At 40.5% G+C, this 26,358-nt stretch overlaps 1 protein-coding gene across 1 annotated transcript in view; it reads right to left on the bottom strand.

Moving 5' to 3' along the window:
* The window catches only part of LOC124606302 (venom carboxylesterase-6-like), a 328,193-nt gene that overhangs the window by 60,849 nt on the left and 240,986 nt on the right, over nt 1-26,358 (bottom strand). Inside the window, exon 6 of the mRNA XM_047138284.1 lies at nt 9,996-10,155. Coding sequence (XP_046994240.1) covers nt 9,996-10,155 — 160 coding nt within the window. The remainder of the gene's footprint in view (nt 1-9,995; nt 10,156-26,358) is intronic.

Below are 26,358 nucleotides of genomic sequence, written 5' to 3' on the forward strand. Positions count from 1 at the left end.
GTGACTGCAATAAATGGAAGTGCTTCACAAGCAGGCGAAGGGGATTATTTACCGCAGTTATAACTTTGTACCGCATGATCACTACCAAAGTGAGGTCCTCGAAGGTGTTGTTTAAGTTTTGGGAACATATGATAGTTGGATGGTGCCAAGTCAGGACTGTATGGAGGATGGTCGGTGAAAGTGAACAAAAGGCGTTAGATTGTTCCAGATGTGGCAGGGCCCGGCCGTGGCCTGGCATTGTTATGCTGAAGGAGATGGTGGTCCACGTGTGGACGAACTCTTAGAATTCGAAACTCAATTACAGCACACTGTTTACTCACAAATATAGTTTTGTTACACAACACTATGTTACATGCTACAATTCTGAGTCTTCTAGCGACAGAAGGCTGCAAAAATGTGGACATGAAAAATCAAGGTCTGAACGTTAATAATGTTTGTTTTATTTAAAATGTTTTCACATTAAAAATTCAGAGGCATTGCTTTTCAGCACGCACTTCTACAACACATAATATTACACTGATGAGACAAAGCAGCTGGTACACCTAAATGGCTCTGAGCACTATGGGACTTAACATCTTTGGTCATCAGTCCCCTAGAACTTAGAACTACTTAAACCTAACTAACCTAAGGACAGCACACAACACCCAGCCATCACGAGGCAGAGAAAATCCCTGACCCCGCCGGGAATCGAACCCGGGAACCCGGGCGTGGGAAGCGAGAACGCTACCGCACGACCACGAGATGCGGGCTGGTACACTTGCCTAACATCGTATAGGGCTCACAAGAGCAGGCAGAAGTGCTGCATGGAGTCGACTAATGTCTGAAGTAGTGGTGGAAGGAAATGATACCATTAATACTGCAGGGCTGTCGACAGATCCATAAGAGTACGACGGGGTGGAGATCTCTTCTGAAAAGCGCGTTGCAAGGCATGGGGAGTTCGGTGCCCAGCGGAAGTGTTTAAACTCAGAAGGGTGTTCCTGGAGTCACTCTGTAGCAATTGTGGATGTTTGGGATGGCATATTGTCCTCCTGTAATTGCCCAATTGTGTCGGAATGCACAATGGACATGAATGGACGCAAGGTATAAGATAGGATGCTTACGTACGTGTCTCCTGTGAGAGTCGTTTCTAGACGTATCGGGGGCCCCACATCACTCCACCTGCACCCGCCCCCACCATTACAGAGCCTCTACCAGCTTGAACAGTCCTCTTATGACATGCAGGGTCTATGGATTCATGAGGTTGTCTCCACACCAGTACATGCCCGTCCGCTCGATACAATTTGAAACGAGACTCGTCCGAGAGGCAACATGTTTCTAGTTATCAACAGTATAATGTCGGTGTTGTCGGGCCCAGGCGAGGCGTAAAGCTTTGTGTCGTGCTGTCATCAAGGGTACACGACTGGGCCCTCGGCTCCGAAAGCCCATATCGATGATGTTTCGTTGAATGGTTCGCACGTTGACACTTGTTGATGGCCTTGCATCGAAATCTGCAGCAATTTTCGGAAGCGTTGCACTTCTGTCACGTTGAACGACTCTCTTCAGTCGTGGTTGGTCCGTTTCTTGGAGAATCTATTTCTGGTGGCAGCGATGTCAAAGATTTGATGTTTTCCGGGTTCCTGATACAGTACATTCGTGACATGGTTGTACTGGAAAATCATCACTTCATCGCTACCTTTAATATGCTGTGTCCTATCCCTCGTACTCCAACTGTAACACCACGTTAAAACTCACTTAAATCTTAACAATCTGCCATTGTAGCAGCAGTAACCGATGTAACACCTGCTCCAGATGTTTGCGTCTTACAATAGGCGTTGCCAACCGCAGCGCCGTATTCTGCCTGTTTACATACCGCTATATTTGAATACGCATGCCTGTACCAGTTCCTTTCACCCATTAGTGTCTATCTGGAAGTGCGACACAGCTCCATACTGTCATGCTAATATCAGTATTCTGTCAAAGATACCAGTGATTATCCATTATGAATAATCTAGTCTGTAATTATTTATCACTTACATACTACGTTTCGGGAATTGATTCGACACGTTTTCCGACATTTTTTAAGTAAAAGAAAAGAGAGAAAAGAAAAGAGGACTGCTCGCGTGATTTGATCGTCGGTCTGAGGCCCATAACAGGTTGCGTTAATAGATGAGATGTATTACAGGAAGTGACGTGATTCACTTATAATACGTAGAAGTGAATAACGCATACGCGAAGTAACGTGACGAACATGTCGTCTTGTAAGGCTATGGATATAGTTGCATGCATTGGTCTGTAGTCTTACAACTAAGGTTCCATGACATCCTTAAACTTCTAGAATTTTTTTCTCCCAATGGACTTCTCTTTTATCATGCGCTGAGAATCATGAAATTCGCCACATTCCCTATTGAGAATAATTACGGTTATGATTAATAGCTGTGTTATATTATTACCTTAAAGTTATATTCGAAAAATAAATTACCCATAGGTTAGTTATCTGTAAGAGGAATTCTTTACATGCAAGAGTTATGAGCTATTTCCAAAATAATTCTTACATAGACCATCATAGAAGAGAACTAAAACAAAAATTTAGTAATATCCTATCTACGGACTCCTCTTGGCAGCATCAGAATATCAAATTGACTCTGATATTAGCCGACGTATGCATCATCTTGAATGACGGTGTTGTGACCTTCTGCAGTTCTGGCGATATATGAGAACCATGAGAGAGGAGGATTCGTGGTAAAATCTTAGCGTCCAACATACTGCGCTTGATGATGGGTACGTGTTGGAATGTATTTGCTACCAAAATTATACATTTTATTTGACAGAAGATATCGTCGTATTTTTCTTAATAATAGCGTACGTGTAAATTCAGCAGCTCACGGCTACTTTTTTGAGGTCGCCTTCATTCCGAGTTCATTGACTGATTCAGAGAACACGCATGAATCTCTATCACAGTGCGTAGGGACCTCATTTATCAGTTTTCCATAGGACGGTTTCTGCCCGTTACTGACATCCAGTGTCAACACGTTGTGGATCTTCCACAGGGCTAGACGTTTCACGTATGCGAGGAGCACCGTTACATCGTCAGGTGTAATCCTCTAAGCTATCTGGAGACTCACGGTGGTGATGGAAGCAGCGTTCACTGGAGGCGATTGTGGTATTCGAGAAGATATGGTGGTGATCTGCATGCAGTCATTGTACGTGTGTTATTCGTAAGTTGCTTCCTGTTTGTGGAAGATGAATTCAAATAACATGTGTGTGTCTGGAGAATCGGCTTATCATCATATGATATGCGAACTCTGCAGCTCTCTCTAAAATCGCATTTATTGTATAGCGAGAGAAGTGGCGACCTCAGCCAGTCGATAACTTCATATGTAGAAATAGCGCTTTTTCTGCGGTATGTTCATTGCTCAGTTTTATTTGTTCGTCGGCGATGTTTCTATACGCTTTGGATTATTTACAAGTCTTACAGTGATGTCACACTGTAATACTGCGATAGTTCATATCATGTTGCGGTAGGTTAGACACCTTTTCCTTCTGCCTGGTAACTGTGGCTGACCGAGGCTGATGCCACCCGTGTACAAGCGCTAGTTTTGAAAGAATGATGGCTGGGGCACCTTAGTTCTAAGAGCTCCAGAGAGAAAAGGGGAGGGGAGTGTTTGACGCTGATCAGCAACAGAGTCCACGTATTTCCAGGGATGTGTTTGGATCTGTTTGTCATAGGTGGGATGATTCTGCCTGGTGTAACCTTTTTCGAAACAGCTTTTTCTTCCAACCATCAGCCAGCACAGTCGCATCTGAGGCGATTACACGTAAATTGTGCAAATTTCCCCGAAAATCCTGGTCGGATGATGGGTGTTGGGCAGAAACTCTTCTTCGCGGCCTTGGAGTCGGCAGCTATGGTAGTGGCAAAAAATTGTGCTCTATCTTATAGCCATGACTCATTTCGCTGGACATATTCGTCACCTCTCTAGGTGCGTATTTTGTAGCAGTGTGCTACTTTTTGTACACTCAGAATCTTCACTTGGATATTGATAAACCTCAGATGTAAGGCTGATAGCGTTTGTTTAAACTTATGGACTGATTTCTTTCAGGTTCACGAACATTTATTTTTATCTGTTATTACTTTTATGTTGTAAGTTCATGTACTGACACGTTCCATGACCTTGGAGTTTTGCTCCTCAATTTGGTCCTACGGAACTTGACATGTAAATAAAATAAAAATTTTACTATGACGTCATAAATTTACAATTACATAATTATTGCAACAACGTGCTACTTTTAGCAAGATAATGTTGGCTTAGCAGGGTTATCTATCAAGTTGTATTTCCTACATCTTTGGTCGGAAATTGGTAAAACTGCAGTGCTTATAGTATTTGCTATAACGTCATTAATACATCGTGACGCCATTATTATCACCAATAGGGAAACGGTTCATTTCTAACACATACACCATGATGTCATGCACAATAGTGGTCTAGTGACAGCAGCGATAAATAATTCTGATACGTGTGGACACGTGCTGCTGAACTGTGATTGGCCGACTGCTACGGTCGCAGGTTCGAATCCTGCCTCGGGCATGGATGTGTGTGATGTCCTTAGGTTAGTTAGGTTTAAGTAGTTCTAAGTTCTAGGGGATTGATGACCACAGATGTTAAGTCCCATAGTGCTCAGAGCCATTTGAACCATTTTTTTGTGATTGGCCGAGGCATCATGTCATTGACATGACGTTGATGTAAAATTGACATGACATGACACAACTTTTATTTTAATAACAGCGTATAGTACAGTACTGCCATTCTTATCGAGCCTCGTATCATACAGGATTTTGTTTGTTTTTGTTAGTGTAGCTCAATGTCGTTTAGACCGTTAGTAAGAGAGCACTTCGAATTCCTGCTGCTAATGAATCAAGTACACCATTCGTTTATTACATATTTTTACAAGCTTCAAACAGGAGCGACTGCAGTAATGGATAGAAACTGTGACTGCTGTATACAGATGCAAGCTGAGTTGGGGACCCTTCGCTCGCAGCCCCAGGCTACATTGCCTTCCATCACACAGCTTGAGGCTGCTGCCAAGCGGCATCACTGTCAGGGGTTGGACGCGGGGATGCAAGGGACGTCGAGCACGTCCCACGTGTCAACTGATCGGTCCACTGCTGTATCCGCCCCGGGTACTGCCTGCACTGAAGTTGACCCTCCTTTTGTGGTCGAGTGGGAGATCATTTCAAAGTCTGGCAGGCAGCGAAAAACTTTCTGAGGGGCCGATCGTAGGGCCTCCCCAGTTCGTTTGACGAACAGGTAATTGGCGTTATCTGTGGCTGACGATGTCACTGAGCTGGATGCAGTCGTCCACCCTGTTCCAGAGGAAGCTTCTCAACCCTCAAGGTCTGCGCATTCACAGAGGGTGGGTATGCTAGTAGTTTTTTTTTAAATCTCATTTTATTCGTTTTCGTTCGTTGTATCTGCTCGGGGCGGACGTCGCAAGACATCCGTTTCAGTTCGTCGTTGATCCATTAACTCAGTTTTTTTTTTTTATTACAAAGGGCAGCTAACTCTCTGAACACGCTGTTAGCGTGCTGGCATTAGTTGGGAGCTCCAACGTTAGGCGCGTGATGGGGCCCCTTAGGAACATGCCTGCCAAGGAGGGGAAGGAGGCCGGCCGAAGTGGCCGTGCGGTTAAAGGCGCTGCAGTCTGGAACCGCAAGACCGCTACGGTCGCAGGTTCGAATCCTGCCTCGGGCATGGATGTTTGTGATGTCCTTAGGTTAGTTAGGTTTAACTAGTTCTAAGTTCTAGGGGACTAATGACCCCAGCAGTTGAGTCCCATAGTGCTCAGAGCCATTTTTGAGGGGAAGGAAGCCAGTGTGCACACTGAGTGCATTCTGGGGAGAGTCATTCAGGATGTGGAACGGGTGCTTCCAGATGCCATGAAGAGTGCAGGGTGCAGCCAACTGCAGGTGGTGGCTCATGTCGGTACCAGTGACGTGTGTCACTTTGGTTCGGTGGAGGTTCTCTCTGTTTTTGGTCGGCTAGCGGAAATGGTAAAGACTGCCAGTCTTGCTCGCGAGATTAAAGCGAAACACCATCTGCAGCATCGTCGATAGAACCGACTGTGGTCCTTTGCTGCAGAGCCGAGTGGTGACATCAATCTACCCTCGACATGCTGGAAAAATTACACGTTTAAAGCCGGCGGCATAAAACGTCATCCGAAATTGTACTGAATGCTTTCTCAGAAAATTATTTTGAACACAATTAGTTCATGAGCCCACTCGAAGCGTATATGGTTGCGAAAGCATACTTGACTTCTTAGCTAGAAATACTCCTGGACAAATAGGGAGCACCGTGACGAATACAGGGATTAGCGACCACAACGCAGTTGCTGCTAAGCAGAAAGCCGTAGCACTTACAACCATCAAAAAGCAACGTAAAGTATATGTATTTAAAAAAGCTGATAAAGATGCTCTTAACGCCGTTTTAAGAGACAGTCTTCGTTCCTTCTAAACTGGCCATATAAGCATAAAAAAGCTGTGGAATTATTTCAAAGATATAGTATGGACAGCAATTGAGAGAAGTGATGGTACTGATCCCCCATGGTACACAAAAGGGGTCGCTGTTGCAGAAGCAGCGAAAGAAGCATGCCAAATTTAAAAGAAACCAAAATCCACAAAATTAGCAAAACTTTTACAGGAGATCGAAAAATAGCGCGAGATGCTTTTAATAATTTCCACAACGAAACTACGTCTTCGAATCAGGCAGAGAATCCAAAGAGATTCTGGTCAAACATGAAGCACACCAGTGGCAAGACGCAATCAATACCTTCACTGCGTGATAACAACGGCGAAGTCACTGATGACAGTGCCACTAAAGCAGAGTTATAAAACACGGTTTTCCGACACTCCTTCACCAAAGAAGACGAAGTAAATATTCCTGAATTCCAATCAAGAACAACTGCCAAGATGAGAAACATAGAAGTAGACATCCTCGGTGTAGCGAAGCTGCTTAAATCACTTTAAAAAGGCAAGGCGTCCGGTCCAGATTGTATACCAGTCAGGTTCCTCTCAGAGTATGCTGATAAAATAGCTCCATACATAGCAATTATATACAGCCGCTTGCTCACAGAAAGATCCGTACCTAAATACTGGAAAATTGCTCGAGTCACACCAATACCCAAAAAGAAAAGTAGGAGTAATCCGTTGAATTGCAGGCCCGTATCACTAACGTCGATTTGCAGTAGGGTTTTCGAACGTATACTGTATTCGAACATTATGAAATGCTGGAAGAAAACGATTTGTTTACACATAGTCAGCTCGGATTCAGAAAATATCGTTCTTGCGAAACACAACTAGCTCTTTATGCTCATGAAGTAATGAGTGATATCGTCAGGGGATGTCAAATTGATTCCATATTTTTAGATTTACAGAAGGTTATCGACACCGTTCCTCACAAGAATGTTCTAACCCAACTGCGTGCCTACGGAGTATCGCCTCAGTTGTGCGACTGGACTCGTGATTTCCTGTCAGAAAGGTCACAGTTCGTAGTAATAGATGGAAAGTCATAAAGTAAAACAGCAGTAATATCCGGTGTCCCCCAAGGAAGTGTTATAGGCTCTCTAATGTTCCTGATCTATATTAACGACATAGGAGACAATCTGAGTAGCAGTCTTACATTGTTTACTGATGATGCTGTCATTTACCGGCTTGTAAAGTCATCAGATGACCAAAACGAACTGCAAAATTATTTAGATAAGATATCTGTATGGTGCAAAAAGTGGCAATTGACCCTGAATAAAGAGAAGTGTGAAGTTATTCACATGAGTACTAAAAGAAACCCTCTAAATTTCGAGTACGCGATGAGTCACACAAATCTGAAGGCTGTAAATTCAATTAAATACTTAGGGATTACAATTACAAATCACCTAAATTTGAACGTCCGTCCCCGGTAACTGAGTGGTCAGCGCGACGGAGTATCGTACGAAGGGGACCGGGTTCGATTCCCAACTGAGTGATGTGTTATCCTTATCATCATCATCTCATTCCCATCGACACGCAAGTCGCCGCAGTGGCGTCAACTCAAAAGACTTGCACCAGGCGACCGATCTACCCGACGGGAGGCCCTAGCCACACGGCATTTGCATTTTACCTAAATTTGAACGATCACATAGATAATGTTGTGGGTTGTTCAAACCAAAGACTGCGATTCATTGGCAGAACACTTAGAAAGTGCAACAGGTTTACTAAAGAGACTGCTGACATCACGCTTGTCCGCCCGAAATACTTCAAAGAAGGGCAGCTCGTTTTGTATTACAGCGAAATAGGCGACATAGTGCCACAGACATGATACGTGAATTGGAGCGGCAATCATTAAAACAAAGGCGTTTTTCGTTGCGTCGGGAACTTCTCATGAAATTTCTATCACCAGTTTTCTCCACCGATTGCCAAAAAACTCTGTTGTTATCCACCTGCATAGGGAGAAATGATCATCACGATAAAATAAGAGAAATCAGGGCTCGCACAGAAAAATTTAAGTGCTGGTTTTCCCGCACGCCGTTAGAAAGTGAAACGGTAGAGAGACAGCTTGAAGGTGGTTCATTGAACACTCTGCCAGGCACTTTAATGTGAATAGCAAAGTAATCACGTAGATGTAGATGTAGACGAGAACTTTCACGCGAGGTCCTGACATGACCTGATGCTACACAATTTTCATGTGACATGGAAAGCAGTGGCTCGGTACTCACATAACTAGGCCAAGTTCTGAAAAAATACGGAAATAACGTAAAATTGTGGAAAATAGGGGGAAATACGAAAAAATTTGGAAGAATGCGTAAAATTGTCGAAAAATGAGAGTACTTGCACATTTACCTGGGCTGCCTATGTCTGACTGGCGAAAAGCAAGTACATTTAATTCTGTTATTAACAAACAGACCTCAAGTGATGTGACTTAACGTAATTACAATAATTTTTTATTAACACAAGGTACCTGTCGCCCCTCTCCTCATTCTGCAGTTCCGGAGTGAAGCCACCCACTAAAGTGCCTCAGTTATAAAAGATGAAGATAGCGAGGGGGGAGGGAGTGCTTGAATCTCATCGACCCAGGAGGGTTGGGAGGGGCACAGAGGGAACGGGGGGGGGGGGGGGGGGGGGGAAATGGGCCCCCTCGATGACACCACATACACATGCAAGCGGTCGCCAGGGGGAGAGGACTACGGGGATGACCTAGATTTAGTTCGCCCAAGTGCGTGATATGACACTGGAAATCCTTATCAGTGACATTGATCATATACTCATTCTACCTCGTTTATCTAACTGTAATCTCTATGGGTGGTAACTAGTGTGATTGCCACTGGACCCACTGTTATTATCCTCTTATCAACCATAAGCATGAGACGTGAGTACTGTTCTTTAAAGTCTTGTTCTTTGTTGTTCTTTCCTTTTTTAAGGTCTCCCAGCCACTCTCACAATTTCACAGATATCATGGGAGTACAGAAGAATGCATTGAAATAATACAGGCGACAAGAAACATACGTTATAAAACAGTCACTTTAAAAATGAGAACTGTTTATTATTTAGTAAAACCGATATGTAAACGAAACGCTCATCGTTACGGTGACCAGTGAACATGCTTTAGATTAAGCGAAATGCGTTGGGGCGAAATAAGGCTTTATACAGTCGTAAAAGACGACATAATATCCATACTGTTTTTCATTTTATGGTTCATTGTGTAGGGCAGGAAATGGATCCAATTCAATACCGATTCCGAAGTTCCCCATCATTAGCTGAGTGCTATACATATTGTGCAGTTGTCAGTTTCACTTCCTTTTGTATTTAATGGCAGACTCCTTCGTTCAATTAATGTCTTAACATGTAAATTCCCCAAGTTGTCACCGTCAAAAGTGATGGCAATGAGGCACAATACGCCAACATATTTCGTGCGGTATGAACTTCAATCACCGAACCATTTGCTCAGCAATACATGTGAAAGACCGTAAATACACTGTGAAGTTCAAAGTCTTACCTCCTGCAAAGAAGCTTCCTTCTTCTTTAGTGACCCCTAACAGCCATGGAACAGCAGTGTGGGGCTGTAGATGAACTGGATGCCTTGGTAGAAACGTGTCCTGTCCATCAGCCTCCACAACTGGTCGGAATGGTATGAGAGGAGCATACATGCCCCACTCCTGAAGCAAAGCCGTCATCCATCATGAAACAGTTGTACTTTACCACACAGGAGATTTATCTTATAGATATTCAACACTTTTGGTGAATAATCCACCCACAGAAAAAATATGATACGTTAGACAGTTCGATATGTGTGGTTCATGCATTGTTACCAACTCTTGTCACTGAATTCACTAGGATGGTGAGCATGTTTTGTTTTCTTATTTTTCACTTTGCTGAAAAATTGCTTAAGATTTACTACATGTCCTCTTGGTAAAATTTAATATTTTTCGGATAGTTTTCCCTAGCAACACGATATAAGTATTAGTCATGTACGAGAAAAAGTCCTCATGGCGGCTGGCAATAAGCCAATATGTCCTCTGCCAGTAGTAGTAGATATCACAGGTAAAGAATCTGTTGTTAACTGGATGTTCTTTAGATCTAAATTTACGGAAGACCATCTCAATTAACTGGATGTTCTTTAGATCTAAATTTACGGAAGACCATCTCAATTGAATTCATTCTCACTGATTTAAAATTTCCACAGGTAGCATTATGTTCAACACTCCCTTGTGAGCAAAATGTAGACTAACCAGAGGATTAACACCACACTTTTTAAGTACTGCTTATGTGTGAACAATGTAGTCCAGATTGAGAATTAAATGTCACTGGCAGGTGCTTATACTCGGAAGCTGGCATCTCTAATCCACTACGTGCAGTTACGTGCGTTTAAGAGCAACTGTCAAAACTAGGAAGTATACGCACCAAAGTTTGAGATGTAAGTGAATACTTGTATATTTATTCGGTTTTAAATATGTGGTTTGCACCCTCACAAATGTAATACACATAAAACAGATCAATAAAGAACGAATTTATTTACGTCGATATCTGTACCCAACATGTTGGGGGGACATATGAGTATGAGGGCAAAAGTACCTGTGACCCTTGTGATAGCTGCAAAAAGTAAGTAGAGATTGGCCCGAAATTCAAATAGTAGTGGAGGTGCACCAGTACTGGAGCAAAGGACTATTGTTCTCCATATGCAAAGTGTTATCAGTGGACTTGGCTCCAAATCACATAAATGTTCTCTTCCAAATATAAACAATGACATCATCTATGTAAACCAATCACTCACTGGGCTGAGCCACTTATATAAAAAACGACATAGTTCATGTAAACAAATTGACCATTCGTTTTTTATCATTTATTCAAGTCCCAGATGTTAATGTCCTTTTAAGTTGCGACTTGCCCCCTCCTCTTCCCCATACTCTCCATCCTCCCACTCCTTTACCCCAAGTGTGTGTTGTACAGGTGGTATGACAGGCTGAATTACTATGCTTTATGTCAGTAGAAGTGTGAGAAATGATGGGGTGTTATCCTATACTTTATGACCCAGTACATCAATTTCAGTTGTCTTAATTAAAATAATTTGTTACTTGTTTTCAAAATGTTGCTGCCTCTGTAGTTACATCACTCTTATCTTAATTAGTAAGACTTTTTCCTTAAAAATGCTTGAGTCACTTTGTCACTAGAGTGATATGGAATCAATCTACCAGCACAGTGCTCTTTATATTTTTTGGGCACTTTTAGCAGTTTTGGGGTATTTTTCTGATATTCTCCCAAGATTAAATATATCCAATTTTCCATCCAAAGACACACACAAACATGAGTCTATAAATCTTTAACAGTTTATACAGTGCATTACTTAAACACATACACTCTTGCTACATACCACACCAACGTTTCACTGCAAGGAAGTTGTCCCTGCATAACAAATTAGTGTGTTAAAAACAATGGCATACATATTATCACGCCACCTAAGAGGAATCTAATACCATGAAACGTCTGTGGAGTTGTAAAAAATGGCGGAGAATTGAAATATCCATGCAGGAACGTTTCTGCAGACAGAAAATGACTAATATCCCACTCTTGCTCTGCCACCACCACCACAAGTGGCATAGGACACGAACTATTGGTATATCTTTATTATAAAGACGAGGTGATATTGACCATATGACTTCTGATGTGGGTATATCTATCTTCAGGGAGAAGGACAGTAAAATAAGACCCCTTCTTCCTAATTTCCAAGAGAATGGAGTAGCTACTGTCGATAGAAATCAAAAAGATGGTATAGGGTGAAAGGGTACAATACTGCCCGACATTGAAAATAGGTACAACATACTTCATTATTTTTGTCAGAAGAACACACTTTTTTTTGTAAAATAACTCAATTTCAATTAATACAGCGAAGCCGGATACCAGTGTGGGAAAGAATAACAATTTATTTATTTAATTGATCACATGTGCACTCCCACAAAGTAAATCCCTACATCCAGTTTGGTGAGATCTGTGAAATGAATGAATGTATGGTCGTCTGCTAACCGCAGATAGTGAATGTGAATATATGATCATCTTTGAGTCGATCCTTTAGCCACCTTTGGTGGGACCAAAGAGATGAAATTTGCCTGAGCTTTGAGCGCCTGAAATGTGGCTGACCAATGCGGTAGAAAGGTGCTCCCCCACTTCGACAGAGGTGGGAGAGAACCTCAAGAACGGCCATGTTTCAGCACTCTGCCGCTGGATCTTGTGCTGTTAAGACCTGTTTTAGTTGTGCTCCGTAATGAAGAAAGAGTGGAGACATGGTATGCGTGTGGAATATTTAAGAGTAGTTTGAAATAATAATTTATCTATTTCAGAAACTTTTGTGGGGAGAATTAAATGTCAGGCAGGTAATATTAATGGGATTGTAGTAATCTTCGGAAGTGACCAATGGTCACAATGAAACCACGTGTAGCAATAAGTTGAAATACTTCCGTGTGCTTAAGTTAAGCTGAATTACTAGGGTGTGTTATTATTATTATTATTTTCGATTATTCCCATTTAAGAGAGCGTTTGAACTTGAATTCCTTTATGATGATTGTTTGTGTTTTTTCTGAGCCCAAATTTTCTTCATGTATTCACTGTGTTGTTTCTTTCGCTCCGCTGTCCATTTGCATCCTGGTCTCTTCTGTGTTGTGGTGTCAAATTTATGTTTTTTGATGATGTTCCTGAATTCAGTTCTGTTTTCTGCATCGTTTACTGTTATTTGTGCTTGTCTGAGGTCCTCTTCAACTTCTTTTATCCATTTTGTTTTTCCCCTGCCTGAGTTGATGACTTTAAGAATTCGCTTTGAAATTCTGTTTTCATTCATCCTGTGGATATGTCCGTAGAACTGCATTCTTCTTTTCCTTACTGTATCTGTAATCTTGTCTGTGTATTTATATAATTCTGATGTTGGTCTCTTCTTCCAGATTCCTTGCTCTTGTATCGGGCCAAAAATTTTCCTGAGAATTTTCCTTTCTTGTTTCTCTATTTCTTTGATTTTAGTTTGCCCACCTATTTGTGTTGTTTCAGATGCATACAGTGCCTCCGGAAGTACGACAGTGTTGTAGTGCCTCAATTTTGCGTTAGTGGATATGGACTTTTTGTTATAATAGTTCCACGTGAGTTTATATGCTTTCTGTAATTTTTTTATTCTTTCCTCATTGGCCTTTAGGTTGATCCCTGATGGCTGAATGATTTCTCCCAGGTATTTAAAATGTGGTACTTGTATGATTTTCCCATGGGTTGTCACAATAGGCAATTTGTCTTGTGGCACTCTTTCTATGTACTGGGTTTTCTCATATGAGATTTGCAGGCCAGTTCTTTGTGCAATTTCGTGTAACTTCTCTATGGCGTTAGTGGCTTCTTTTCTATTATTTGTGAGGATTGCAAGGTCATCTGCAAAAGCTAAACACTTCACATTGAATCTATTATCTTTTCTAATGCCAATTTGGATTCCTTTGACTTCTTTTTCCCATGTCCTGATGATTTTTTCAAGAATGATATTAAAGAGTAATGGTGAAAGTCCGTCACCCTGTCGCACTCCAGTTTGGATTACAAATGGTTCCGAGATATCCCCCATAAATTTAACCTTGGAGACTGTGTCAGTTAATGTTTCCTGAATGATTGCTCTTGTCTTTCTGTCAATGCTGAATTCTTCCAGCGTCTTGCAGAGCACTACTCTGTCTATTGAGTCGTAGGCCTTTTTAAAATCTACTGGGGTGTGTACAATAAGTTGAAATATTTAACAAATAGCGTGTGTACCATAAGTTGAAATATTTAAGAAATGGCGTGTGCAGGACTTGAAATTAGAGACGAGTACTTCCACGTGGTGAGTACTGTGTGAGTCTCAAACTGTGTATGAGACAAAAGATAAAGAGAAGTACTCGTCCATGGTATCAGTTGAGGACTTGCGTGTGTGATGAATACGTTCTTAATATTACTTTGCGTGATATGATTCCGTGTGACGCTAGATTCAAACTCTGAGAGAGAAGCAAGGTGAATCGGCCGTCTATCCAGCAACGCCACTTGGCTTGCATTGCACAGGAAGACGTGCAAATATCTCCAGAGTTCATAGTAGGAAAGTAGAATTACAAAGTGGGGCAGTGTCGTGTGAAACTGGGATAAATACTAATTGAAGTGGGAAAGCTGAAAGTGATAATGTTGTGACCATTCTCTGTGTAGTATTTCATGCTGTAGTGTGGTGTATGTCATGTAATTTGGGTATGTGTGGTTTGCATGGGAGAGTAGCGAGGTAGTTTCAAAAGATTAGTGGGTTATACTTGTTCCTTCGGTACCGCTCGGTCTGGAGGAAAGTTTAGTGATGATGATTGTGAGAGTCGAAGTGTGAGGTATAATAAAAGATCCACCATCCTATCCAGAAAGTGCACTGTAGCGTTAAAATAATTACGAGACCATAATATAGAGATTCACCATTGTAAAGCCATGCCCACTGGGCGGAATTTCTCATATGTTATTGTTGTAGGTTGTAGAATTTGTGTGTTTAGGTTAGAGAATTTATCGGAATAAATAAGATAGTGAAAAGAAAAAGATTGGTGGACTTTTCCTTCGAATTGTATGTTGTCATAATGTCCCAAATTTATAATGTGTGCGCCATACATATTCAGTGCGGTGGCCACGTGTTGACAAAAGCCGTTAAATAAAAAAAAAAAAAGGAAAGAAAATGTGGTATTGCCAGTGCGTAGTGTACAGTCAGACTTCTGTAAATTACTGATAGTCAGATGCTTGTTTCCGTTGCGTATTAATCATATAGGAAGATAACTCGTAACTTAAGTGTGAGTACTAGAGTTCATGTTACTCGATAAATTAAGAATGAATCCACTCGCTTGGCAGACCACTCATCTTGCAGGCCTGACTGCTTGATGCCACAGTGTGAGCAAGGCATGTGGGTGCCTCTCAAGGGGTACATATTCATTGTCCAATTTCAGCTAGAGTTTAGAGTTTATAGGAGATATAGAGTGTGGAGATTGACTTCGGTCATTGTACAGTGTTCATTGTAAAACACTAAAATGGTAGACATAATTGACAGAGTATTCATCAATGTGTACGTCATTTATTGAAATTTATACAGAAAAATGCCTATTTTATAGTTCAGAAGACATGTTTGATAGGGGCTGGTAGCTAAGAAAGATATTGAAAGGGTGAAGGGGATTGGAAGAAAAGGTAACATAACTTGAAATACATCGTCAAGAGACAGTTCTAGTATTATGACCAAAACGAAAGAATTTCTCTCTACCTAAAGGTGTTACACTGAACTACAAAGGAGTACACTGGCCAGTGTCTGTGAAAAATGGAGGACGCTCTGAAACGCGTGCAGATAACAATACTCAATCATGAACTTACTTAATATTTACATTACTTAACGTTTTCCTACGTCTGGACGAGAGAATATCGTGTTTCTATATGTACCATGATATTTCATCATAACAGCAAAGCTCTCCATAAGTTTTTCATACCTATTCTGTAAACATTTGTTATCAGTTAATCCAATCACATACGATCATCATATCCTCCCAGGACTCAAAAGCCCCACTTGTGTTTTGTACACGAATTAAAAAAAATTGTGTGGTGACTGCACAATTCTGTTTTCTTTGCCTTGATAATATTCTCCCCAAACATTAAATCCTTCATAGTTTGGACAGCACTGGGTTGAAGAAGTAGGGAGACTAGCTTGTGTCATGAAGCAGGTAAATGTAGTGGTAAAAATGTCGATTTCTTTTATTCACCCATTTACTACAGCAGACTACTTCGCAGTGGCACAGTGAACATACTAAATAGCAAAATTGAAATCAGCTAGACAACTTTCTTTGAAATTCATTTTGTCTGCAGTCGATCCTGTCCTGTAATCTGTAAGGAAAAACCAAAGACTTGACAGAAATATCACGGAAGGAATATTGTATTCGAAAAATCTAAGTACTTTAGCAAATTCGGAAAGGTTTGCTTCATTTTCACATCAGTGGTGAAATCAGCTAGTCAAAAAAACAATACTCTTAGAATCGCATAATCTATTGATGTTATATTTGCTGTGTAAACTATAACATTCACTGTACATGCCAAACATGTTCTACATTCATTCTTTTTGGGTTTTATTTACGCTGAGTCATACATTCTACATTTAATAAGTTTTATCACATAGCCTCTTGACTTACTGTTTCCTCAATTCTGGGAATGAAACTTTGTAAAGGAAGAGGATAAGAACTCTCTCTGCAGAGCCAATATCTCACTACATATTGGTATCTTGTTCAGATTAAAGGTTTGTTCTACATTATTAGGAAGAAACGTTGTAATTATAATTAAGTTTTTCAGCATAGCAGTAAATGTAATTTATGTGTTGACATAGTTTGAAAATAAAATTCATGTGCTCCCATTCACATCTGTCGTAGCATATTTCTTCACCTACACCTACACACATACTCCGCAATCCACCATACGGTGCGTGGCGGAGGGTACCTCGTACCTCAACTAGCATCCCTGTTCCACTCCCAAACAGAACGAGGGAAAAATGACTGCCTATATGCTTCTGTACGAGCCCTAATCTCTCTTATCTTATCTTTGTGGTCTTTCCGAGAAATATAAGTTGGAGGCAGCCTCAAATGCTGGTCCTCTAAATTTCCTCAGTAGCGATTCACGAAAAGAACGCCTTCTTTTCTCCAGAGACTCACACCCGAGTTCCTGAAACATTTCTGTAACAATCGCGTGATAATCTAACCTACCAGTAACAAATCTAGCAGCCCGCCTCTGAATTTCTTCTATGTCCTCCCTAAATCCGACCTCATAGGGATCCCAAACGCTCGAACAGTACTCAAGAATAGGTCGTATTAGTGTTTTATGAGCGATCTCTTTTACAGATGAACCACATCTTCCCAAAATTCTACCAATGAACCGAAGACGACTATCCACCTTTCCCACAACTGCGATTACATGCTTGTCCCACTTCATATCGCTCTGCAAAGTTACGCCCAAATATTTAATCGACGTGACTGTGTCAAGCGCTACACTACTAATGGAGTATTCACACATTACGGGATTCTTTTTCCTATTCCTCCGCATTAATTTACATTTACATATATTTAGAGTTACCTGCCATTCTTTACACCAATCACAAATCCTGTCCAAGTCATCTTGTAATCTCCTACAGTCACTCAACGACGACACCTTCCCGTACACCACAGCATCATCAGCAAACAGCCGCACATTGCTATCCACCCTATCCAAAAGATCATTTATGTAGATAGAAAACAACAGCGGACCTACCACGCTTCGCTGGAGCACTCCAGAAGATACCCTCACCTCCGATGAACACTCACCATCGAGGACAACGTACTGGGTTCTATTACTTAAGATGTCTTCGAGCCACTCACATATTTGGGAACCATTCCCATATGCTCGTACCTTAGTTAGGAGTCTGCAGTGGGGCACCGAGTCAAACGCTTTCCGGGAGTCAAGGAATATGGCATCCGTCTGATACCCTTCATCCACGGTTCGCAAGATATCATGTGAAAAAAGGGCGAGTTGCGTTTCGCAGGAGCGATGCTTTCTAAAGCCGTGCTGATGCATGGGCAGCAACTTCTCTGTCTCAGGTAAATTCATTATATTCGAACTGAGAATATGTTCGAGAATCCTGCAACAAACTGATGTTAAGTATTTTGGTCTGTAATTTTGAGGATCCTTCCTTCTACCCTTCTTATATACAGGCGTCACCTGCGCTTTTTTCCAGTCGCTCGGGACTTTACGTTCGGCAAGAGATTCGCGATAAATGCAAGCTAAGTAGGGAGCCAATGCAGTAGATACTCTCTATAAAACCGAATGGAATCCCATCAGGACCTGGCGATTTATTTATTTTCAACCCATTCAGCTGCTTCACAACCCCAGGGATGTCTATCACTATGTCCTCCAAATGGCGGTATGTTTGTACGATCCTCCTGCTTGAAAGATTTCTCAAATGCTAAATTTAAAATTTCAGCTTTCGTTTTGTTGCCTTCCGTCGCCAGGCCAGACTGATCAGTGAGTGACTGGATGGAAGCCTTTGACCAGCTTCCAATTTTACGTAAGACCAGAATTTCCTTGGGTTTTCAGCAAGATCTTTTGCTAAGGTATGACGGTGGTAGTGGTTGCATGCTTCGCCCATCGCTCTTTTTACAGCAGCACGGATCTCTACTAACTTTTGCCTGTCCTCATTCTCCCGATATTTCTTGTACCGGGAGTGCAACTGTCTTTGGTTCCTGAGCATTCTCCGAATTGCGCTGTTAAACCACGGTGGGTCTTTTCCGTCCGTAACCCACTTTTTCGGCACATACTTCTCCAATGCGTGATTTACAATGTGTTTAAAATTTGCCCATAATTCTTCCACGTCTATCGTACCGGAAGTAAATTAAGTCGATTCATTTACTAAGTTGGATGCTAACAACTGCTTATCTGCTCTTTCTAGTAAGAATACCATGTCTTTTTTTTAAATACAAAATCAGTGATACCATAGGATAATATGTGCTACAGCAAGTTACAAGCACGACTACAGGAAATGTTTTACTCCAAAGAAGCCTAACAGCGATGTGATTGAATAATTTAAGTTTTATCAGTGCAAACAGCTGTAATTCTTTAATTCACCATCATTTAAAATAACATTTTCAGTCACCAGGATCCCTGTTCACCGAAGTGTTTGAAATTTAAGGCACTGCTTGCTAGATCTCTTTGATTTTTTTTTTTTGACCTTGAACTTTAATTCCAGTCCTGAACGTTGCTTTTATTTCCGCCATTGGTACCTTGACAGGTATAGAATGAACAGCAGGAATCAAAGACTACATACCTGTCTTACACCCTTTTTAATCACGTTGGGCCACATCAAATCAGTCAGAAAGTGGTTTGATGCGGTCCTCCACGAATTCCTCTCTTGTGCCAACCTCTTCATCTCAGAGAAGCACTTGCAACCTACACCCTCAGTTATTTGCTGGATGTACTCCAATCTCTGTTTTCATCTACTGTTTTTACCCTCTACAGCTCTCTCTAGTACAATGGATGTTATTTCCGGATGTATTCATGCATGTCCTACAATCCTGTTTCTTCTTCTTGTCTGTGTTTTCCATATATTCCTTTCTTCGCCGATTCTCCAGAGAACCTCCTCTTTCCTTACCCCATCAGTCCATCTACTTTTCAAAGTTCTTGTTGTAGTACTACGTCTCATATACTTCGATTCTCTTCTTTTCTGATTCTCCAACAGCCCATGTTCCGCTACCAGTCGTATATTCTCAGCAATGTCTTCCTCCAGTTAAGGCCTATGTTTGATACTAATAAATTTCACTTGGACAGGATGCCCTTTTTGCCAATGCTAGTGTGCTTTTTATGTCCTCCTGAGTTATTTTGCTGCCTAAGTAAGAGAAGTCCTTCTTCTGCTTCGCGATCACTAATTCTGATATTAAGTTTCTCGCTGTTTTCATGTCTGTTACTTCTCATTACTTTCGTCTTTCTTCGATTTACTCTCTGTCCATAACCTATACTCATTAGACTATTCATTCCATTCAGCACATCCAGTAATTCTCCTTCACTTTCTCTGAGGATAGCAATATCTTCAGCGTATCTTATTATTGATATCCTTTCACCTTCAACCTTATTTCCACTCTTGAACTTTTCTTATGTTTCCAGCATTGCTTCTTCGATATACAGAGTGAACAGTAGGAATGAAGAACTACGACCCTGCCTTATATCTTTTTTAGTCCGAGCACTTAGTTCTTAGTTTTTCCAGACTTACAGTTCCCTCTTGGCTCTTGTACATATTGTACATTACCCATCTTTCACTATACCTTACCCCTATTTTTTCTCAGAATTTCGAACTTCTTCTACCTTTCGACACTGTCGAATTCTTATTCCAGGTCGCCAAATTCTATAAATGTATCTTGGTTTTTCCTTAGTCTTGCTTCAACTATCAACCGCAACGTCATAATTGCCTCTCTGGTTTCTTTATCTTCCCTAAAACCAAACTGATCGTCATTTAACACATATCAGGTTTTTTACAATTATTCTGTATATGATTCTTGTCAGTAACAAGGAGACTTGAGCGATTAAGCTGATTGTGCGATAATTCTCGCACTTGTAGGCTCTTGCAATTTTCGGAATTGTGTGGATGATGTTTTTCTCTTTGATGCCAATCAGCTATTCATTGACTTTACTGCTGGAAATATTAAATGTGTGGGTTCTGATTACATTCCGACAATGTACAGTCGAGCCATCCATAAGCAAAATGTGGAGATTAAGAAAACAACCAACTTTCGTTTTATTTTTAGCGTTCAAGGACTGACATGATTTAGCTTTGTTTTGTTCAAGCATAAGATCATATGGTGACATGTACGTAGTTCATATGCCTGTTAATTTTACCATTATGTATTGCTGATCTATTCTATTTACTGGGGTCCTTCTTTATCTGTTAATTCCACACTGAAACTTGTTGTTGGCATGAATTTCCTCATGAGATTTAATTGTTTGAGGTGTGCGGATGCGTGAGTATTCTATATTCTGCACGTAAAGATATTTATTATTCTTTGCGATATTTGGTATTACATTTATGGATCTCCTACCCCACATAGTGTACACTACTTTAATGCGACTACCATTGGTTTAGGGAAGTCCAGCATGCAAGAGTAGTCGCTGCCCACTAATAATACTTTTAAGGTTTCATTGTAAAATGATTACTGTGATAGGATACCATGCGCAATTGTGCTAAAAGTAAATATATTTCAAAGTATTTGAAACAAGTAACAATTTCGGCGGTAAATCGTACTGTTAGTGATTCACTAATACTAACTGTTCTCAGTCGAACCTGTCATTGCCTGCTTCCTCAAACTTTCAGTAAATGAAATAAATATATCGTTAACTTCTTGGAGGGAGGCAGGGTCGTGGTAAAATAGCACACGTAGTGGTTCAGATACGTATGAAGGCTGGTGACAAGGACGTGGCATCCTGCAACAAATTTCAGATCCGCAGCCTGAACACCAGCATGAATGTATGGTGAGTGGTTAAAATGAGAATGATGACATAACTGATGGAGAGGACATTGTTAATGAGGAAGAGCTGTCATCGATCTCAATATGAAATTGGCACAGACTGCCGGAAATCAAACTGCAGATGCATCAGAAAATGAAAGCTCAGATTTGGATGTTTTCATTGAATCAGGAGATGCAGAAGTAGATAATCATGTTGAGAGTGAAGGAAAAGAGGATGTGTTAATGTAGTTTTTACAAAAGAAAAGTAGGGGTATTTAAAAGCTAAATAATAATAATAATCAATATTTTTCAAAAAACTAGACGATAATAAGAGAGAATTGAAGTCATATAATCAAAGGTTGAGCCCAAATTTGAACAAGAGGTTGGATCAAAAGGTGGTAGTTATACGTAACGACTTGGAGCGGCTGCTCACTGATTTGAGAAACGGGATTAGAAAACCGAAGAATATCGAACATTCTCCTCATACTCAGGACAGTAAATAATATGGTGAAGAGATAGAAGATGAAGTGATTGTTGTTCAGTCTCAATTAAAAATACAGCCACAAGAAAGAACATCAGTCTATAGAATCGAGTGCAATATTTCATGCTCCCGTTCTTAACATTCAAAGACCATGTAATAAAAATAGTGGATTTATGATACACGACAACGTTCTTTCGAGTTCGTAATTAACATTAATGAGTTGGAAAAATTTATATACGCAAAACATAATTGTAACTCTGACACTGATCAGTGTTCGGTACGTGAGGCTACTGATTTATTAACGCAAGGAATCTATAATGATAACTGCTATTCCGACATTTTTGTGCAGAGCAAATTATGTTTTTCAGTACACAACGGGAAAGTTTGGCGTGGAATGTGTTATGACTTCTAAAAAATTCAAAACAACCTTTTCAAGTGGATATTCGGCAAGGGATCAGCAGAAGAGAGCACGTAATTTGCTAAGCCCCAACGAGCGTGCCAAAAATCGCAATTGTAACTTTACATCTATTTCTGAGAAGAAATTCAAGTGGAACAATAGACGAAATAGAAGGAGATTATATTCTCACTTTGTGAAGAAGAAGAAGAAGAGAGAAAGCGAAGGGAAAGGGAAGGGAAAAAATTTCATGTTTACTTTTAAGTGATAATAATTACTAATGACTTTGATATCTGTACAGTTTTATTTACGTTTTCGTAAATGAGTGAGTATTTAATGTCATTTCAGTGCTTTAATTTTTTTTACGTGTGACTGTTATTTTTATGATACGGCAGTGTCATTTTTTTTAAGTGATGCTGCTGCCTGTTTTTTCTCTGCACTTTCGAGATGCTGGTGTACAAAGCTATGTCACCGTTATATCATGAATGAAGGCAACAGCTTCGTGGGAGCAATACCACGTTACTACTTGCAAGACTAATATTTGGCATACTTTCAGCCGAGCGGCGCTCCAGTCTTCGCTGCGCAAACCTGGAGGCACACTCTGCTATCCTGTGTGGATTATCTGTGCACTTGTCGTCCCACAGTAGGCAACACGAAACGTTTTTCAACAAGGTCATACGGAGTGGAGCGACGATGTCAGACTTCAACTTTGTGTGACGTTTTTACAGTTTTTTTCGTGTACTTTACGTAGCACAGTACCTGCGAGTGCAGTGAGTGCTTAAGATAAAATAGTGCAATGCAAGATGTGTACCTGTGGATATTTCAAATTCTAATGTATTTATGTAGTCATGTGATTAGTTCTGTAGACCGTATGTCACAAAAATAGCTTCCCCCCATCTATATTCTTCTTGCATCTCTGAATACATTAACTATTATCATTTTCACATGAAATTTTGGATGGGTTGGGATTGGGTTGTTTGGGGGAAGAGACCAAACAGCGAGGTCATCGGTCTCATTGGATTAGGGAAGGACGGGGAAGAAGTCGGCCGCGCCCTTTCAAAGGAACCATCCCGAAATTTGCCTGGAGCGATTTAAGGAAATCACGGAAAACTTAAATCAGGATGGCCGTACACGGGATTGCACCGTCGTCCTCCCGAAAGCTAGTCCAGTGTGCTAACCACTGCGCCACCTCGCTCTGTAATTTGGTATTTTTACACATACTGTCTATTCATTTTGTTAATGATGTGTTTCTTTTTATTGTGTTACTATGCAAGAGGTCGATGTTTGCTGCCGCAATAACACAAAGCAGAAAATTCATACTCTGTGATATCCATTTTATTAATCATGACAAACCTTACTTAATGATCGATGGGCAAAACAGAATCGGATGTGATGATTTACCTTCTTCTGTAAAAAAAAAAAAAACTGTAACTAGAGAATTCTTGATTATTTAAGATACACATTTCGTTGTTTTGCTAACTTTCTTGAAAAACAATGTACACATTTCTTAATTGCGCAGAAAGAGCTACAGATTGTGAACTAAAATTCGCTTATTTAATAGTTCGAATCACATTAATTACTACTCTTCTTTATCATGGGCACTTACTGTAAACAGTACGTTTAGACTTGGTTTATCGGCATTGTCTTCAACTGCATATGAGAAATTTTTTCATTAATGTCATATACACTTATGCTTCGAAGTTATATTTCCATATGGTGACATCCATTAAATGCAAATAATTCGAAAGCTTATTAGTTTACCACTTTGAATGAAAATCATTAGCAATGGTGGCCGAAGACTTCCAGGATAAGAAGTCACCCCCATCCTGGCAATGCCCTTGTCAAAGAGGGCAGAGGAATTCACAGAGATTCCCGTGCACTCTCTAGCCTTTGGAGCGGGGAACTGCCCCTAAAAGGCAGAAAATCGCCAATGATCAAAGATCAATGGGATGCAGAAGGCAATGGAAACCACTGCATTAAAGACAAATAATGTGTATCTAGAGGACATGAGGTGTGCAGCTGAAAAAGTATCATGATGATCTCTCCATTGCCAAAGGATTCCAGAACAGTTGCCAATTTGGACCTCAGGTAGGAGACTGCCCAAGGAGAGGTGACCATGACAGAAAGACTCAATAACAAATAAAAGAGTAACATTCTATCACGTCAGGGCATGGAATTCCAGAAGTTTGAATGTGGTAGTGAAACTAAAAAATCTTAAAAAGGAAATGCTAGAATCAATCTACAGCCACTAAAGTAAAAGGGAATGAAGACAAGTGCTTCTGGTCAGAAGTTGTAGGGTAATATCAACAGCAGCAGAAAATGACATAACAGGAATAGGATTTCTTAAGAACAAAACGTTAGGGTAGGGAGTGACTTAATGTGAACAGTTCATGGTAGGGCTGTTCTCACTAGAATCGACAGGTAACCAACACTGACAACGTTAGTTCCAGCACAAAAGCCAAAGTTCCAAACAGAAGAGGAAGAGGTAGAGAAAATATATGGTGATATATAATACAGTATGGGGAAAGGGAGATAGAAAATCTAATTGTCATGGGGGATAGGAACACAGTTGTAGGGCAATGAATAGAACAAAGGGTTGTGGGAGAAAATGTGCTTGGTAGTAGGAATGAGACATGAGAAAGACTGAGTTCTACAAAAAATTTCAGCTAGTCATCGTGAATACTCTGTTCAAAAATCACAACAGGGAGAAATATACTTGAAATGGAGTGGGGCATATGGAAACTTTCAGACAGGTTACGTCATGGTCAGGAAGAGATTCTGAAGTCTAATTTGAAACTATAGACACTATGATAATGAGTATTTAGTAGACACCCCTGTTGAACGGGAATGGGCATCTCTAAATTTGGAAATCACGGAAGTTGGTAAGAAAAACATAAGTCCAAAGAAGGTAACTTCGAAGAAGCCATGGGTAACAGAAGAAGTACTTCAGCTGATCGAGGAAAGAAGGAAGTACAAAAATATTCAGGGAAATTCAGGAATACAAAAATACAAGTCACTTAGGATTGATAGTAATAGGAGTGCAGGGATGCTAAGGTGAAATGAGTAAATGAAAAATGTGATAAAAATCTAACGAGAAATGAATGTCAGAAGGACTGACTCAGCATATCGAAAAGAGGAAATAAAACTTGGGGGAATATAAAAGGGAGGTAAGACCTCTGTGGCGGGGAGGTATTCTCTGATGACGTGGTGGAAGAACAAACTGTAGTTGACAGGGCTGAGATAGGGAATCCAGTATTAGAATCAGAAATTGAACGAGCTTTGGAAGACTTAAGACAAAATAAGGCAGAAGGGATAGATTACATTTCATCGAAATTTCTAAAATCATTGTAGGAAATGGCAACACAACGACTATTCACGTTGGTGTATAGAATGTACGAGACTGGCGATAAACATCAGGCATTCGGAAAAATATCATCGACACATTTCTGAAGACTGCAAGAGCCGATATGCACGAGAAATATCACACAATTAGCTTAAAAGCTAATTCATCCAAGTTACTGAAAAGAGTAATATACAGAAGAATAGAAAAGAAAATTGAGGATCTGGTGGATGAGGATCACTTTGACTTTAGGGATGGTAAAAGCACCAGAGAGTCTGTTCTGATGTTGTGGTCGATAATGGAAAGAAGACAAAAGAAAAATCAAGGCACTTTCTTAGGATTTACTGACCCAGAAAAGCTGTCAATAGTATGGAATGGTGCAAAACGTTCAAAATTCTGAGAAAAAGCGGTGGTAAGTTATAGGGAAAGAATGGTGATATACAATGTGAACAAAAACCAAAAACAAACAATGAGGGTGAAAGAACAAGAACTAAGTGCTCGAATTGAAAAAGGTTTTACACTGGGATTTAGTATTTCATCCCTACTGTTCAACCTATGCATCGAAGAAACAATGACAGAAATAAAAGAAAGGTTAAAGCATGGGATTAAAATTCTTGGTGAAAGGACACCAATGATAACGTTCTCTGATGACGTTAC

Source organism: Schistocerca americana, chromosome 3 (genome assembly GCF_021461395.2).
Source record: "Schistocerca americana isolate TAMUIC-IGC-003095 chromosome 3, iqSchAmer2.1, whole genome shotgun sequence".
NCBI classification, from domain to species: domain Eukaryota; kingdom Metazoa; phylum Arthropoda; class Insecta; order Orthoptera; family Acrididae; genus Schistocerca; species Schistocerca americana.